Genomic DNA, 19,195 nt, shown 5'->3' on the forward strand with positions numbered 1-19,195 from the left:
GTTTTCAATGACAATGATTGACGAGTCAAGACAAAAAGGTTAATTCCTGTTGACAAAAAAGAAAAGTAAACGAACCCAAACGATAACATTATTCAGATTGTTAAAATGTGGTATAGAAAACTAGACGATAATGAAAGGAAACACGTATATGCAAAATAACTTGAGGGCAGGAAAGGTAGACCCAAGTAACATCGAGTGATTTACGAGCAAGAAATTAAGAGCGGCAGACGGAACGGTAAGCTCAGGTACCGTCGGTGTTATAAATGACATTATCTACGGGAAGGTCGTGGTTAAGCCTGGCCACGGCCTTCTAATAGAAGGCCTGAGCACTTGGATGCAGATACACAGTGACGTCACGATGGTCGGTCATACAGCAGCCTCGCGGCCCGAGCGCCAGTCGGCTGTGATTGTGGAGGAGAGTACACGTTCTGGGTCACGGTGAAGTGTCATGACCATTTAGTTCAAGAACTTTGACATAATCTCAGACTTCCTCAGTTATATACTTCATATCAATATGCCTAGTGGGTGTTGTGTACCTCGTTGCAACGGAAATTATCCTACTGCTCCTAAAGTGGCTATAATTTCTTTCCCCAAAAGATGAAACGTTGGCACGTGAATGGGTTAGAGCCATAAAGAGGGTCAATTTTATACCTAATCAGAGCAGCAGGGTAAGTACTCCAATAAAATACCATCCCTGTTATAGCTGCTGATATTCCAGTGCATTTCAGGTTTATTAGACCGTAAGGTGGTAAATATTAGAGGCATCATTGTATGACCGTAGGATGTCTTATGCAGGGCCAGTGCAAACCTCCCGCTACAGGTCGCCACATTTTCTATAATGAGAGATCAAGTCATTCTAAGTCAAAAATGTTCAATAGTGAAATGTTTTTATCGAAACGGTTTACAAGTTACCCTTCACGACATGTAAATATGAACGCCCCGGTAGCATACCCGGGGGAGGAAGGGAGGGCGGCATGCTGTCCGTTGATTATTAATATCAGTGGTTATAAATTTTCATTATTCATTTTATTTCCTAATGACGTTGATGTGATAAGCATCAAGATTATCGTACGGAACAATAAAGAACATGGTGTATCATTGCAGTTAATAGCTACAACATAATGCATTCCATATGGCAACATCGATCAGCTGGGAGTCACGGAGCAGCTTGTGATTGATTTCATGCCTCATGTTGTGTGTGTGTGTGTGTGTGTGTGTGTGTGTGTGTTATAATTAAAGTCATTAATCATATTCTAAATGAATCATGTAATGACAAAAGTATTTTATTAATTGATATCTATATTGTAAAGATACTTATGTAACTCCATTTACGATGAGACTAGCCTGGGGCAATAAACAGGCTCTTTCACGTGATACGCATCTTCTTTCTTTAAAGTTTTACCCCTTTAATAAGGGGACAGGGCCTTTGCACAAGGCGGCCCTGTAAGGGGGGGCGAGCAATTCAAAACTCGGGGCGGTTGTAGGGACGCCTCCGCCGCCGCCACAGCCGCGGGTATCAGCCGGCGAGCAGCGACGGAGACACGGGCCCCCCGGGCAGGCGCCCAGTAGCAACCTGTAGCAGGACCCAGGTGAGCAGCCGGACGGTCAACTTAACCGGCGGACCGGAAGGGCGGGCCGAGCTGCTCACCCGAGGAGGACTGGAGTGTCTCTGACGTGATACGCTCATTTTGTGGATAAAAGTTATGAATCTCTCTCTCTCTCTCTCTCTCTCTCTCTCTCTCTCTCTCTCTCTCTCTCTCTATATATATATATATATATATATATATATATATATATATATATATATATATATATATATATATATATATTGTCAGTACTGAAAATAACCCTCAGAAACCAGAACGTAAACTTATCTGATTTAAAAGAAACGAAGTGGGAGAAAATGCACAGTGATGATTTATCTAATTTCAATAACTTTGTTGTGGAAATTACACGGGATGATATTGATAAAAACATGGATTATCTTCCAGCTCTCACATATTTGGCAGGCTATTGTTGTTATGTGGCTACCCCCCAAAAAATGTAATTCATGTAAAGACTCCCTAACTTGTAATGAAAATGTAGAGGATTTTCCAGACAGTAACAGCTACATACAAGGCATTACCAGAGGTTCTCTTGTCTACCCTGATGATGGAGTAGTCAATATAGTTATGTACAATTATACTGCAGTCAACAAAATAACAGCAAACCCTAACTTCACACATTCATTGAACCAGAGAAATGTCGCCAGCGAAGAAACAATGAATATCCTTGCAGATAATGATGTTTTCCTACCAAAAAATAAATGCGGTAATGAACACAGCAAAGATAAAGTTCAGAAAATGTTAGTGTGGGCGTCAACAATTTCTGTACCAAAGAAAATGATCTCATCCACCAGAGTAAGAAAGCTGAGAAAAAAGGAAGCTTCAGACGTTAACGGGATAATATTACTGAGGTTAATGTCAATCATATTCGTCATTCACTTTTTCTTACTATGATAAAACGTAATTGAAATCTGTAATTAAAACAATATTGTGAGTTTCTCTATCCCAATTATAGAATCTAGAATTTTATGCCAGGGTAGTTGCAATGAAATGCTGACGTTAATATAAAACTATGTGATAGTGACCACTAATAAATGCTACAGAACTAATCTATTTATGTTACAGGAAAATTACAATTTTATACATTATTAACTTATATAGGTCTGGAAAAGCATTTATAAATTATTGTATAATATACGTAGCACCATGGCTACAGAGCCAGGGAGAGGACGGAGAGAGGGAGATAACTGAGTTTGATGACGTCACGACCCATCGCTCAGGCCTTTTATATTTGAAGGCCGTGGCCTGGCATACCTGACGCCTAATAAACACATAGAATGAAAGTGAAAGGGACTGCTTTAGAATAGGCAGGCCAAGCACTTAGTTTTAATAGGCACACCTAACGCCACCAAATGTGGGATACTAACTTGGTGGAGGGACCGTTTCTGTGCCTCGAGTGGCGGTAGTGGGCTATAGAGTAGCCTATCCGGATTTTTTGTTTTTTATTTATAAGTGATCCGCGAGATATCCTAGAGTTAAATCAATGTATGTGCTTATCTTTGTATGCATTCATACACACACTGGTGATATTTCTATGGTGCCTGATTCACTTAATTGAGTGAAATTCCATTGTGATAAAGTCACAAAGTCGTATCAGTAGTAAAATTGAAAGTAGCAATGTTATGCCTCCATGAAATATACGCAAATTGATAAATATGAAAGCTCACGAAGTCACAATAAGTGACATCACCTGCTTTGCGCAGTAAAAATATGCTTATATAAGGTATCTGATACCCGCAAAATGACGTGAGTTGCTGCCTCGGGCCACAGTTGTCGTATAAAATATGAACGTATTTCCATATTATTGTTCTGTTGTTTATTCAATGTTCTGTTCAAGAAAAAATAATACTCATAATTTTAGTTAGTTTTTGGTTATAAGGATTCTTTACGAAATACAATTATAACATTACCGCCAATAAGTTAGGAAACGTACTGAATCCTGGATCGGCAATGGTGATGTTAGGTGCGCCTATTAAGAAGAAACACACCCACGGCCACAAAGCACATAAGCCAACATCCCTACACATAAATATTTCTTGCCAGCTTGGGCTCAAAGCCACATACAAGAAATTAGAGAAAAGAAGCGGAGGAATTAGACATAGGAACTCTATCACGCTTCAGTACGCCTTCCAGAGACACAGCGAGAGTCGGAGCACCGCCAGAAACAACCAGAAGGGAAAAGAAGGCTGATGGAAGCGGAGTGAAAAAAATAAATAAAATAATAGAAAACAACTATTTTTTGTAAAGTGCCTTATTCAGTTATCAATAGTGGAGATACAGGTGAAGGAGGAACAGGAGGAGGAAGTCAAACAGGAATACAAACAACGTGGAAGATTAGGAAGATCCAGCCCACACACACACACACACACACACACACACACACACACACAGTAAAGAAAGTGAACCATAAAACACGTAAACACCACCGTAGTCTCGCAACAAAAAAACGGAAACCAATAGATAGAAAACACAAGGGATGAAGAAAAAAACCCAAGACAACTGGCCACTCACCCTCCTGAACCACGAGATTCTGTAGGTCGGCGGGTTGGAATCCACGTTACAGTTAAAGTAGACGTCCTCACCCTCCTTCACGATCGAGGACACGCCACGACCAAGCTCCATCGTTGCCACGGGCGGGTCTGCGGCGGGATGGAGAGGGAAACACCATGAGGAATAACAATATAATCAGGTAGAAAGGGAAAAAACTGAGGCCCAACAACATAGGCAGGATAAAAACAGAACAACTGGATAGATGTAAAGGAAATGATATAGAGTTGCTAACAGGAAGAAGAAATGCGAACGACAAGAAGGTAGATATAGATGGGTAAATAACTGATAGACACAGAAATCACATAACATTCAAAATTGGGATGAATTGTTGAGAGAGAGAGAGAGAGAGAGAGAGAGAGAGAGAGAGAGAGAGAGAGAGAGAGAGAGAGAGAGAGAGAGAGAGATAAATAGTGCAGCAGGGGGCTGTGTATACCTGAGAGGAGTACTGGAGGCAGGTAAACGCAAGGAAAGGAGTAATTAGAGGTATTTCAGGCGTGATGAATGATGATTAACAAATAGATGAAGGAAGAGGAGGAGGAGGAGGAGCAGGAGCATATGTAGGAACACAAAGAAAGAACGAACAACAGCAGACCTGATGGTCCTTACGAGGCTGTTTGTGACAAGCTACACTAACTATCTAATCAAGGGTGGAAGATGAATAACAGCAATGGCGAAGGCTCCTCCCCACCCCCCCATCCCTCCAGCCAAAGCTGGCAGGAAAGGAAAAAGAACCATGCAGCATGGAAAAACTGCATGGAAATTATGTAGGAAAGAAGAAAGAACTACCATTACTGCTACCACTAACCGGGCGATAAAAACGGACAAGGACTCAAATATTCGAAAGAACTTAACGTTATTACGACAATGAGTAATATCTTAGTTGCTGGTTGGATTCAAAATACTTGTCTAATCTATTCTTGAAGGGCGTGACTGTTATAATATCAATGGCATCACAGGGTAAAAAATTCCAAACATTAACAACTCGATTGAAGAAGAAGTGTTTGGCTTCGCGCGACGAAAATCTTTTACCACTTATCTTGAAAATGTTACTTCTTCTTGTTCTATTTGATCGATCAATTGTAATCTTCCGCATTAATATCACTGACTCCTTTAAACATTTTAAAAACTTCTATCAGATCGCCTCGCATTCTTCGTTTTGATAGGCTGAATAAATTTACTTCTTTAAGCCGTTGTTCATAAGATAAATTTCTCAACCTAGGAATCATTTCTGTTACTCTCCGTTGAACCCGTTCTTACTTTTCTATGTGTTTTCTGTAATAGGGAGACCAAAGCTGTACACAGTACTCTAGATGGGGTCGAACCAGCTAATTATAAAGTTTTAACATTACGCTTTCCGATTTATTATTAAAGACTCGTCCGATGAAGCCAACCAATTTGTTTGCGTTTTTAACTACCTCGGAACAATGCTGACTGGGCTTTTAATCGCTTGATATAGTAATTCCAAGATCCTTTTCTTTAGTATGCGCCAAAATATAAGGCGCGCGTGGGCAGATGACACTCATGACTGAAGTGAATGAAAGAAACATATAAAACATAACTGGAATCTTTTTACTTTACCTTGCATTCCTTCGGTCATCTACTTCTAGTACTTTGTTGGGTTTCCTTTTCTCCGTAAACATTCCTGGAGCCTCTTGGGAACACTGTTTGCTAGTGTTTGTAGCAAATCCTGTGGCAATGTTGTCCACACATGACGCACAGCGGCCTCGAGCTTAGCTATTGTTGAAGTGTCCATTCCTCGTACTTTTCGTTTCATAAGCGACCACAGGTTTTCTATTGGGTTGAGATCAGGACTATTGCTTGGCCAGTCATCAAAAAACGAAACTTGACAGTCACGTAGCCACTGTTTCACATCACGAGCAGTGTGGCATGGCGCTCCGTCCTGCATAAAATAATCTGCCGCGCATTTTTCAAATGAGCTGGGCAAATAGTCGCACAAAAGTTCTAAGTAGTTGTCCTTGTTCATTCTCACACCTTTAGGTAGCACTACCAACCCCCCCACTCCATGGAAGGAGAAGCAGGCCCACACCATGATGGAAGGTGGGTGCCTGGAAGTGGGGATAATGTATTGGGGCAGCAAGACGTCACTGCCCGGGCGGCGATACACTCCGCCTCCACTACTGCCTGTCACCGTGAACACTGCCTCGTCACTCCACAAAACACGTTGCCACCTCTCCTGGTCCCAGTGTTGATATGCCTTGCAAAAATTAACCCTCAGCTTCTTGTGTCTTTGTGTGAGGTCTGGTTTTCTGCGCGCACGAAACCTGCGGCACCCAATATCGTCATGGATGCAACGCTGCACAGTTCTTAGTGATACCTGGCCAAGCAAGTTACTGTTTGTTTCCTTCACTGCCCTTGCTGTTATTGAGGGGTGGGTATCAACTTGTCTTTTGAGAACGTTGACGGTCCTTGGGTTTATCATTTTGCGCCTACCAGTCTTGGGTTTGGCAGACGGCAGAGACTGGCATCCTGTGTCCCGATACTGCTGTGTGAGGCGCTGAACACTACGGAGGCAAACTCCTGTTTCTGCTGATATTTCTCTCATGCTGTGGCCCTTGTTGAAGAGAGCAATGACTGCTCTAACGTCTTCCTTAGTAGTCTGCCTCCTTGACATCCTGGACTGGGTAGTAATTACTCAGAGAGTCCGCCAACGCGCAGAAAAAAGCAGCGAACAAGTAGCGGAGCGCGGGACTTTAAAGGTTCAAAAAAATGACTGACAGGCACTTGGCAACTAGTGATCTATGGCGGTTGAGCCAGCTGGTTGTCGTGCCTGATGAATGATAACTCACAATGTCGTACGATCCGCGGCGGGGAAAATACGAAGGAAAAATGGGTTCTCATACCAGTGACCGAAGTCGGTACTTCCGCGCCTTATATTTTGGCGCATACTACTTACTGCAGAAAGTTGTTGGCCATTCACAGTGGTGGGTACGGTTCCGCTAATCCGCTAACCGCTGATTAGGGAAGCTAATTTTTTCGTCAGCTGATTAGCGTTTTCGATAACTTTGGAAACATTTAGCGGACCAATTAACTTCCGCTAAATGAAGTTTCTCCTTCATTAACTTAAAGTCCACTAAAAAATTCATACAGGTTTGTTCTTGTCTTTCTGCACAGCTATTGCAAGTTCATATATAAGGCAAAAATAAAGTGTATGTTGAATTTAATTTGTTTATTTGTGTACACCTTTATCATCATCTGATTTTGGAATGCTATACCTTTCTGTTTTTAAGAGTTTTAGAGCCAAAATACTTAACCGAAGCTAAAAATATATGACAAAGGTAACGGTTAGCGGTTAGCGTTAGCTTCCACTAATAATTTTCTTTATTAGTTTAGCGATTTAGCCTAAGAACGCTAACTTTTTAGTTAGTGGATTACCAGTTAGCGAAGCTAACTTTTCGGTTTGCGGTGCCCACCACTGGCCATTTATTACGTACTGAACGCGATTGTCATTGTTTCCGGTGTGTAACACTTTTCATTTGTCAACGTCAAATTTAATTTGCCATTGACTGGCCCAACGTGCAAGTCGATCTAGTTCTTATTGTAATGCTTCTTCGTCGAGTGTCGTAGTTATCTTACATATGTTTTTTTTTTTAACAGAAAATTTTGATATTTTGCAAGTGAGCCCATCATCGGTATCATTAACATTAATTAAGAAGAGCATGGGACTAAGCATTGGTCTTTGAGGTACACCGCTTCGGACATCGAGACAGTTAAATTAAACACCGTTTAGAGCTTCTCTCCGTTTCCGCTCAGAGAGCCAGTCCACAAGCCAATTGTGAATGTTACGTGAGATGCTGTGCGCCAATAGTTTACTGAGTAATCGTTAGTAGGGGACCTTATCAAATACCTTTTTGAAAATCCAGATATATGATATCTACTGATCTGCTTTCATCGAACACCTAAAAAAAATATAATGAAAAGAATCAAATAAGTTAATTAAACACGAACGTTTACTACGGAAACCATGTTGCGAATTATTTATTATGTTATTTTTTTCAAAGAATTTAACCATATGGTCGCGAATGATAGTCTCCATTAAATTACAAGCAATCGATGTCAGGCTAATTGGTCAATAGTTTCCTGGATGAGACTTGTACCCCTTTTTGAATATTGGTGTGACATTTGCTAGTTTCCAATCTGACGGAACTTTTCCAGCAGTTAAAGATTTATTGAATAAGATAGAGAGTGGTTTACAAATTTGATGTTTTATTTCTTTTAAAATTCTAGCGGTAATTTTGTCTGGGCCAGAAGCTTTGCTTACTTTAATCTTTTCAGTTCTGCTTAAAATGTCACTTTTTTTGGAAATTGGTGTGACATTTGCTACTTTCCAATCGGACGGAACTTTTCCAGCAGTTAAAGATTTATTGAATAAGATAGAGAGCGGTTCATAAATTTGATGTTTGATATCTTTTGAAATTCTAGGGGTACTTTTGTCTGGACCAGGGGCGGAATTCACAAACATACTCACTAACTACGAGCTAACATAACTGCGCACTATTGATTTAGCGACCGACGTTAGCGTCAGATTCACGAAGCAAACCTTAGAGATGGTAGTTAGAGGCGCGCTAAGTCAGCGAGGCCACTGATTGGTTGATGACTTCATTGGCCTTGCAGCGAATCGCAAGCACGTTTACAGAACCGTCAGCCAATCCTAGGGAGGCCCCTCCAGCTGCTGGTTCAAGAAAACCATTCTTTTTTCCCATGTTTCTTCCTTTTAAGGCAAACTGTACTAAATCGTAATCTACGAATTGAATTATTTCGTCGTTTGCTGCACATTTACGTCAAGGTAACTTTGCTGTTCGATGTCTTGTTACCTACGAACATGCTTATGATGAAGAAAAAGAAGATTCGGAGGAGATTGAGGCAGGAAGAAAGCAAAGAGAAATATGGGACAGATATCGAGGCAGACAGGAACGAATGACGGAAGGAAGGAACGAGGGAAAATTAAGACTGTCTTGCCATGCTGCAGCCCAGCTCATGGGCTAGCTGTCACCCGACAAAGGTCCATGGTCCATCCACGAAGGGACAAATCTAGAGATGGATGGATGAATGAATGAGGGGGTAGGAAGATGAAGGAGGAGGGAGGTTTGGCAATCCCCGGCCGGACGTCGGTGTTGGCATACCGCCCACACTTATTACATACCTCTCAAAGGGTGTATATCTCATCATTTTTTGAAGAAATGGGCTTCTTCCTCTACTCGCAAAGTTATATTTTAAGTTGAAAAACGTGATTTATAAGCATTTATACATATATATGATAATATTGTTAGCGTTTGCTACACTCCCGAGGCAGTAGTTATTTAACAACATATCTAGCGTCACACAGAGCGCGGTAAAGCTTTGTAAATCCGCGCGCTAACCCGTGACGTCATCGATTAGTTGGTAGTTATTACCGCGCGAGCTTTATGAATCTCAATGTTCTCAAAACTACGCACTAAGGGCCCAAAACTACGAACTAAGCCTTTGTGAATTCTGGCCCAGGAGCTTTACTTACTTTAATCTTTTCAATTGTGCGTAAAATGTAACTTTCTACGATAAGCACGCCATTTAAAATCTTTTCGGTCCTTCTAACCTCCGGCGGTTGAGGTGATAAACAATCTTCGTCGGTAAATACGGATGCGAAAAAGTTTTTTTTTAAGATTGTAGCCATTTTATTCTCATCGTTCGTGTGGTCACCATTATCATTAGCAAGCGGTCCGATACTACAAGTGAGTGACTTTTTTTTATTATTTACATAGCAAAAAATTCTTTAGGATTAGATTTACTTGTTTCCGCTATATATTCTTCAAGATTGTTCTTGCTTCGTTTTATTAATTTCGTGGTTTACCGACGAATTCTGTCCAACTCTAGTTTGTCAGTCTCACTCTGGGTTGATATGTATTCACTGCAGTCGCGTTTTTTTTTTTTTTAGGAGTGGCTATTTTGAATTTCGTTATTCCACTATTTGGGTTTTTTCTTAAAAATTGAACGTCTGTTACGATAGGGTACGCATATGCTTATGGCATTGTTCAGTATTGTTGTGAAGGCCTCCTACGATTTATCAATATCTGTTTTCATCGAAATTAGAGTCCAGTCAGAATTATTTAAAATTGATCGGATTCTTACGAAATTCGCTCTCTGATAATCCGGCACCTTTTCTTTACAAGCAATTACTTTACTTTCTTTCATATTGATGCTGAATGTGATTAATCAGTGATCGCTAGAACTAAAAACTGGACCGACATTTACTTCGTTAAGTAGATCAGCTGTCGTAGAAAAGACGAGGTCGATTATAATATATTATTTTCCCGAGTCGGTTCTTGAACGTGTTAATGTAAATCACTTTCTAATGAATTTGTGTACAGGTCGAGCCCTGTATAAGAGTTCAACGATTCGCCCCATCTTTTCATTGGCAAGTTAAAGTCCCCACAATTACTGCCTCGCAACTGCTACTTGTTTCTAATATTAATTCACTTAACGCGTGGTCGTTATCAGGAGTCTGCCCTAGCGGTCTATTGATTAGTCCAACTTCTGTTTTACGACTTATTTTTAATTTCAATGAAAACCGTTTCCACATTCGTTATAATATCTGTTTTCACTTATACCGGATGGAGAGAGTTGTGGATATATAAGATAACGCATCCACCCTGTCTGTTTTCTCTTTCATGACTAAAAATCGCATAACCCGGTAATCTATATTCCTCAAAGAAATCTCTATTTGAAGTGTCAATCCAAGATTCTGTGACTCCGATGATGTGATAGTGATTTGTAGCTGCAAATGTTTCTAAGTCTTCAAATTCGTTACGTAGGCTATGAGCGTGTATATAGCAAACTTTAATGTGATTCAAGTCGGGGGTTGCGCGGATTGAGTGCTCCCTCACGATAGAGCTGCTGGTGTTCTCACCTTAGCGTTTTTTGGCGTTCGAAGAGCCACTTGGTCACAGATCAGCCTCCCGACACGGGCTGCTCCAACAGGGTTTAAGTGGATGCCATCGGCAAGGAACATGTCCGAATCGAAGTAAAAATTGCTCCACATGTTAACGAACTGGACGTTTTCTTGAGAGCAAAGAGACTGAAGTCTGTTGTTCGTGCTGAAGGCCTTACTGTAAAAGCTAGTTTCGGCACCGACCCTCGGGAGGATTCCTGAGATTATGATTTTCTTTACACCACAGGAGATAGATCAAGGACTTAAATAAAAAAGAAAACAATAATTAAAAAAAAAGCCCGCTGCTTACTGCCCCTAAAAAGATTGGAGAGGAGTGGCCGAAAGAGAAGTCAATTTCGGGAGGAGAGGTGTCCTGATACCCTCCTCTTGAAAGAGTTCATGTCGTAGGCAAGAGGAAATACAGATGAAGGAAGATTGTTTCAGAGTTTACCAGCGTAAGGGATGAAAGAGTGAAGATGCTGGTTAACTCTTGCATAAGGGGTTTGGATAGTATAAGGATGAGCTTGAGTATAAAGTCGTGTGTGGCAAGGCCGCAGGAGGGGTGCAGGCATGCAGTTAGCAATTTCAGACGAGCAGTCAGCATGAAAATATTGATAGAAAATAGAAAGAGAGGCAACATGGCGGCGGAATTTAAGAGGTAAAAGACTATCAGTAAGAGGAGGAGAGCTGATGAGACGAAGAGCCATAGACTCCACTCTGTCCAGAAGAGCTGTGTGAGTAGAGCCCCCCACACGTGAGATGCATACTCCATACGAGGGTGGACAAGGCCCCTGTATATGGATAGCAACTGTGCGGGGGAGAAGAACTGGCGGAGACGATACAGAACGCCCAACCTCGAGGAAGCTGATATAGTGAGAGAGGAGATGTGAAATTTTCAGTTAAGATTTTGAGTTAAGGATAGACCGAGGATATTTAGTGTTGAAGAAGGTAACAGCTGAGTGTTGTCGAAAAATAGAGGATAGGTGTTTGAAAGATTGTGTCGAGTTGATAGGTGGAGAAATTGGGTTTTTGAGGCATTGAAGTACACAAGGTTCCTTTTACTCCAATCGGAAATGATAGCGAGGTCTGAGATTAGCGTTCTGCAGCCTCCAGTCAGTTTGTTACTGGAATCCGTTTTTCGTTTATACTGCTTGATCACGCGGCGGTATGTTTCAAGCAGTTCCTCAGAACGGGTTGTCCTTACGTCATTGAGTCCGCGTGAATGAAAAAGAGGGTGTTTCTGTCGGCATTATTCGTGACATCATCGCACGCTGCGGTGATATCGTCCAGTCTGGCACCTGGTTAACGGTAACGTTTTCTGCGGCCGTTTGATGAACAGCCACATAACTCAAAAAGCTGGCCACGCACCATGCTGTCCCCAACTAGGCGAGTCTCAAACTTGTCCTCCATGGTGTCTGTCAGCACCTGGAACCAACTGAAGGTAGTGGAGGTCAGTAAATGTTTCGTTGCCTGCTTCGGTTTGGCTCCTTTCCTAACAGGTTGGAACCCGTCATCCTGTGAAGCAAAAGGAGAAGCGTTATGTGGGGCAGGCTGGGAGTTAGCATGTGAGCCAAGCTGGGAGTTAGCCCGTGAGCAGGTTTGGAGTTAGCCTGTGAGCAGGCTTGGAGTTAGCCTGTGAGGCAGGCTGGGAGTTAGCCTGTGAAGCAGGCTGGGAGTTAGCCTGTAAGGCAGGCTGGGAGTTAGCCTGTGAGGCAGGCTGGGGGTTAGCCTGTGAGTCAGGCTGGGGGTTAGCCTGTGAGTCAGGCTGGGGGTTAGCCTGTGAGGCAGGCTGGGAGTTAACCTGTGAGGCAGGTAACTCGTCCTCCCGTGAAGCAGGAGGGTCGTTTAATAGGGGCCACATTCTCGGTGGAGGGACTCCACCATCGATGGTGGAATCAATGCCACATTGTTAGCAACAGATTCCTGAAGGGCTTCAAACTTCTTTTCTAGATCATGGTGTTTGTTTTTCCATTCGGTCACAGCCTACGTAAGTCTTAATCTTTGAATACAGAGGCGACAAGTTCTGCGCAGCTGGTAGTACTGAGCTGCAAATCGTCCGGAACAGACATAACACTTACGGAGTGTCAAAGGCATTGTAAGAAATTTAAGCAGTTCACAATTTCGGCAAATATCAAAAAGTGCTCTCGAAATTACTTAACGGGTGACCATATATTGTACTGGATAAAAATGAGCATGGAAATTAGATACTGCTGCGTTAGATGCCTCCAACACCGGGAGTTCGCTCCCACAGGGTCTTGAAGCGTTTCAAAGACCAATCGCTTGTCCTGAGCCTCGGTCACGAGAGAGACTGTCACAACCCGGCGCTTTTTAGCTATTGTCCTTGTGGTTTTGTCCCATGAACGGGGCCAGCCTAGTCACCCAGAGCAAAGCTGGCAAGGGAGGAGAGGAACCAGAAATTCGTTCTCAGTTTCCGAATCGTCTAACACAACTCGGCGAACGTTGCGAGTCCTGACCAGTGGCACCTGTCACCAGGAGTTCTCCACCAACTCTAGACAGACGCCCTTCCTGAGGTAACAAAAAGCTGAAATATTCCTTGAGTATAAGAAAAACCCTCAGAAACTCCACCTAGAAGCCAGGAGGTACAACCTCAAAAGGCACACGGAAGACATCTCCTTCAGGAGAAAAGAACAAGAACCAGCTGCTATGCAGAATAGGGATGGGAGTACCGTCGTTAGATGGAAGGGACGGGGAGCTCACACCGACAACTGGTTCCCAGGGAGGCCTTTTAGTGTAGAGGTCGCCACACTCCTCTACACTGCAGGCCTAAATAACTAGGACCATGGACCCCCAGCCATTGTCTCATAAAGAGATCCCCTGCCTGCAGTCCAATCAACAACTCCTGCTGCCCAGAGGGCTTCACCTTGACCCTGGCATTGGAGACAGATCAGGTATTATAGCTTGTCCAAGGGTGACCGGAGACTATGCAAGGCAGTGACGTCTAGTTCCCTAAGATGAAAACACTTTACCTGCATACCGGGAGAAAGATGAGGAGGAGGGGGAAAAGGAGGAAGAGTAGGGCAAAAGATGTGAAGAAAGTTAGAGAAAAATAATAGCGAGAAAATGAAGCCACAACATTTTAAGTCTAAAACAGAATAATAAATTGTTTTACGAAAAAAATAAAAGTCGAAGCGTAAACATAAAAACCGCAGTGAACAAATGGTTGAACATACACACACACACACACACACACACACACACACACACACACACACACACCACCACCACCACCACCAACACACCACACGGAACAACCACATCAATGGGTGAAGCGGATGTAGCGGCGGCATATTAAAATGTCGAGTGAAAGGTTTGTGGAAAAGCCCAAAAAAAAAAAAAAAAAAACAAGATAGGACGCAAAGTCATATATTACAATGAAAACATATATAACACGATATGAATACAAATACTGGCAAGTAAAGCACACACACACACACACACACAAACACACACACACACACACACACACACACACACACGGGCACAATAACATCCTTTCACAACCACAACAAAAGCAATGGCGACAACACAACAAAGGTAGATTCATTCAAGCTAAATTGAAAAACACGGACGCACAGACATAAAGACAGACAGAAAGGGAGTCAGGGACACACAGGGACAGACATCAGACACTACTGCCCGGCGACGCTCACCTGCGCGTAACTCTTAAACACAGACAGACACACAAACACACAGACAGAGACAGACATATAGATAGACACATACACAGACAGACAGAAGGGGAATCAGACACACAATGGAGCACAGAAATAACAGGCATCGCTGCCCGGCGTCCCTCACCTGTGCCTAACCCCAAACACGACAATAATTGGCGGTTAATTAACTATATTTTGTTCTCGGCGCACCTGGACGGCTTTACCAAATAGTCTGTGTGCGTAATGATGTATAGTGTGTGTGTGTGTGTGTGTGTGTGTGTGTGTGTGTGTGTGTTCTCCTTTATTAATTTTCAGGTCCTTATCAACTTTCGTCTCTCCCTTCTCCTTCCCTTCCTGCACTAGTTCACCATAACCTACAACAGTCTATTTTTACTCTCTCTCTCTCTCTCTCTCTCTCTCTCTCTCTCTCTCTCTCTCTCTCTCTCTCTCTCTCTCTCGTGGAGGGAGTGTTCATATAAAGCCTTCTTAATCCTCGTACCGTCAATCTCAGCTGACACTTCTCTTCCTTCCTTCCTTCTTTTTCCTCCCGTTCCCTTTCTTCCTTACCAGATTTTTCCTTCATCCTAAGTCATTTTTCTAAAATTTTCAGTCTGCCTACCCTCCCCCACTTCTGTCTCTCTCTCTCTCTCTCTCTCTCTCTCTCTCTCTCTCTCTCTCTCTCTCTCTCTCTCTCTCTCTCTTTTGAGGGGGACTAATGATGTCGAAATGTGGTGTTTGAATGGAAATATGAAGATATTCAAAAGGAGGAGGAGAAGGGAAGAAGAAAAGGAGGAGGAGGAGGAGGAGGAGGAGGAAAAGGAGGAAACGTGGAAACATGGAAACATGGACTAGCAGGCAGCATAAAGCCTTTTGGCTCATTACTAGGCTGCCTGCGTTCAGTGATTTAATCAATCCGTTTGCCATAGGAGTGGCTTGCAGGGAAGGATTAAAGCACTTGTGTATCTACTCTTGGGAATGTTCAGTTCACTCCCGATGCAGCAAAGTGGCGATCAATGCGTTTCTTGAAGGAGTTGATGGTCTTTGCGCTAACCACTTCTGCAGGAAGGCTGTTCCAGTAGCGAACAACTCTATTCGAGAAATAACTCATGCCGATGTCGGTATTGCATCGTTTTGCTTGAATTGATTTTCCGTTGTTTCTTGTTCTCATGTTAGTTTGTAGCGTGAAGAGTTTGGAGTGATCAACGTTGCTGAGCTTGTTCAGGTACTTCAAGACTTGTATCATGTCTCCCCGCAGTCGTCTCTTTTCCAACGTGAAGAGGTTGAGTCGCTCGAGTCGCTCTTCATAGGGCTTCGTCCTCAGTGATGGTATCATCTTCGTGGTGCGGCGCTGTACTCACTCAAGTAATTCAATGTCTTTCCTGTAATTAGGAGACCATAATTGCACGGCGTATTCCAGGTGGGGCCTTACCAGCAAATTATACAAGGATAACATAACTCCCGGCGACTTGTATTCGAAGTTCCTCGATATGAACCCAAGCATTGTATTGGCTTTCTTACAGGCGGACTTGCAGTGTTTTGTTTGTTTCAAGTCGCTGCTGATGGTGACCCCGAGGTCTCTTTCCTCTTGCACAACATGTAGTGGTTCGCCACCCGTGTGGTATGTGTGGTTGCTGTTTCTGGATCCGATATGCATTACTTTACATTTGGTAGTGTTGAAGGACAGCTGCCATTTTTCTAACCACCGAGTGATCTGGTCCAGGTCTCTCCGGATAATTTCGCAGTCCGCCGTTGTGAGGGCCTTCCCACCCACCTTTGTGTCGTCGGCAAATTTTGAAAGATTGGATTTTAATTCTAGTTCTAGGTCGTTGATATATATGATGAAAAGTATGGGTCCCAGCACTGACCCCTGTGGCACTCCACTTGTGACCGGGAGCCACTCGGAGGCCTGTCCGTTGAGTACAACTCGTTGTTTTCTTCCAGTGAGCCAGTCTTTGATCCATGCTGTCAGATTGTCGCCTAATCCCGCCGACTTAAGTTTCTTGAGGAGTCTTTCGTGTGGCACTTTGTCAAAGGCTTTCTGAAAGTCTAGATATATAACATCACTGGGGATATGATTATCCCAGTTTTCATAGATACCTTGCAATAAGTTCAGTAAATTGGTTAAGCACGAGCGCTTGTTCCTGAAACCGTGCTGAGCATCGGAAATGATGTTGTTGTCTTCAAGGAACCTAACGAGTTTGTCTCTGATGATCTTCTCGAGGATTTTTCCCGCCACTGAGGTCAGGCTGATTGGTCTGTAGTTTAGGGCCACACTTTTGTCTCCCTTTTTGTAGATCGGAGTTACATTCGCTTGTGTCCAGTCTTTTGGGACTTTGTTTTGTTGTAGTGACAGATTGTAGATGGTGGTGAGTGGCTTGAGGATTTGCTGCTTGAGTTCCTTGAGCAGCCTGGGCGACAAGTCGTCGGGTCCGGTGGACTTGTTCGTCTCGAGTTTCTCTAGATACTTTTTCACATCCAGTTCATCGATTGTGCCAATTTCTATGGGAGTGATTCCCATCGGTGGGAGGAGGAGGAGGAGGAGGAGGAAGAGGAAGAGAAAGAGGAGGAGGAGGAGGAGGACGAGGAGGAGGAGGAGGAAGACACCGGGACACCAGAGAGAGAGAGAGAGAGAGAGAGAGAGAGAGAGAGAGAGAGAGAGAGAGAGAGAGAGAGAGAGAGAGAGAGACCCTGGCATCCAGTTTCATAAGAACAGTTACAGAGGAACAGGTTTAAGAGGATGGGGCGGCGGCAAGACGTTGAACTCCAGTGAATTTTAAGACACAGGATCTAACTTTTTGCAAGAGGCGGTTATGTACACCATATATGATTCTGAGTTCCGGGGCGACGAGGGGGGCGTGGAGGGGAAACACGCGTATTTGAAGGGATTAAAATGTTTGTCTTCACGAGGAAGGTTAGGAGGAGAGGAGGGAGCAGAAAGAGGAAATATGGAAACTTGAGTGCTTCTTCTGCTATTACTACTTCTACTCCTCCTCCTACTGCTATTACTACTACTATTTCTAAGAACTACTGCTACTACTACTACTACTACTACTACTACTACTACTACTACTATTACTACTACTACTACTACTACTGCTACTGGTGCTACTAAATCTTGCCATTACCACCACCCTCATTACGACTAACAAGACAAAAAGTGTGTCCGTGACCAATATTTGCAATGGTGGAAATAAATATCATGGAAGTAAACAGCAAAGGAAGACGAATTGCAGCATGTACTCCAGCAAGAGTTTACCCCCAAGCACTTGACACACACACACACACACACACACACACACACACACACACACAGTTTGTAACTCAAGGCATGCGCACGAGCGAAGACTAAGAACAGCTAACAAGCTAAGACACCTATCAAGATAAAAAAAAAACACAGAAAAAGAGTAAAAGACTCGACACGCAAAAGGACACAGGGGAAAACAGAGAATCATGGCGTCAAAACAAGTGTGCAGGGACTCACAGGTGACGTTGAGGAGCGTGGAGTCGGAGAGTTTGGCTCCGGGGAAGAGCGGGTTGACGGCGGTGCAGGTGAGGCGCTGGCCGTGGTGGCTACGGGAGGCGACCACCCTGATGCTGGAAGTGCTCACGTTGACCCCGTGCTCCGTCTGTAGGGGGGAGGAGGGGAGTGAGGAGGGTGGTTGTTGTTGTTGTTGATGTTGATGTTGATGTTGTTGTTGTTGGTGATGATGATGATGATGATGAGGAGGAGGAGGAAGAGAAGAAGGAAGAGTGGTACCTAAGGAAGTGTAAGGGGGGGGGGGGGGAAATGGTGAAGCACAGCATGAATTAAAACTTTATTACCCCATCTTCGCTGAGTTCAGACTTTTACTTATATAACATTTTTCTTCTCACTCTCATCCTCTGAGCCTTAAGTTTATTAAGTTTATTAAGCCATCTTTATTGCATCCACTGTTGTTACATTCATAAGTTGAGCAGATTTTTTTTTCTCTTTTGTTTTTAACTGATTTTTCATCTCAGAGAATACTACTTAAAGGCAAGGTTAATGCGAGTGTGAGGGCGAAAGTGTGTCGGAAAAGGGAGGGGAAAACAGAAGGAAGAAAGGGAGATGGCTAGGGATACCTGTTGAGTGAGAGTGAATGAGTCGTGTCGGGAAAAGGAGATGGAAAAAGGAAGAGAAGAAAATACAAGAGTAAACCTGCACTGACAGCAAAAATTAGTCACCCAGACTAAAAAAAATAGCAATGCCTTATATCAAGTACGACTAAACAAATTAGTCGAAAGGTGCCAGTAATTAGTCCAGCCAGGGATGCAGGTTAGTCAAAATGACTATTTTTATGAATATTACTCCAAAATTAGTCATACCCATGCTGATTTAAATTAGTCAGACTGAATGTCTTTTGACTAACACTGTATTAATATTAGTCATACCCGCACTGGTATTAATTAGTCAGACTGACTGTCTT

At 43.1% G+C, this 19,195-nt stretch overlaps 1 protein-coding gene across 1 annotated transcript in view; it reads right to left on the reverse strand.

The window, feature by feature from the left end:
• Positions 1-19,195, reverse strand: part of LOC126995289 (kin of IRRE-like protein 2) — a 251,711-nt gene that overhangs the window by 22,163 nt on the left and 210,353 nt on the right. Inside the window, exons 7-8 of the mRNA XM_050854778.1 lie at positions 18,232-18,376; positions 4,116-4,243 (exon numbers count right to left, since the gene is read on the reverse strand). Of these exons, the coding sequence (XP_050710735.1) occupies positions 4,116-4,243; positions 18,232-18,376 (273 nt within the window). The remainder of the gene's footprint in view (positions 1-4,115; positions 4,244-18,231; positions 18,377-19,195) is intronic.

This window comes from Eriocheir sinensis, chromosome 7 (genome assembly GCF_024679095.1).
Source record: "Eriocheir sinensis breed Jianghai 21 chromosome 7, ASM2467909v1, whole genome shotgun sequence".
NCBI lineage: Eukaryota > Metazoa > Arthropoda > Malacostraca > Decapoda > Varunidae > Eriocheir > Eriocheir sinensis.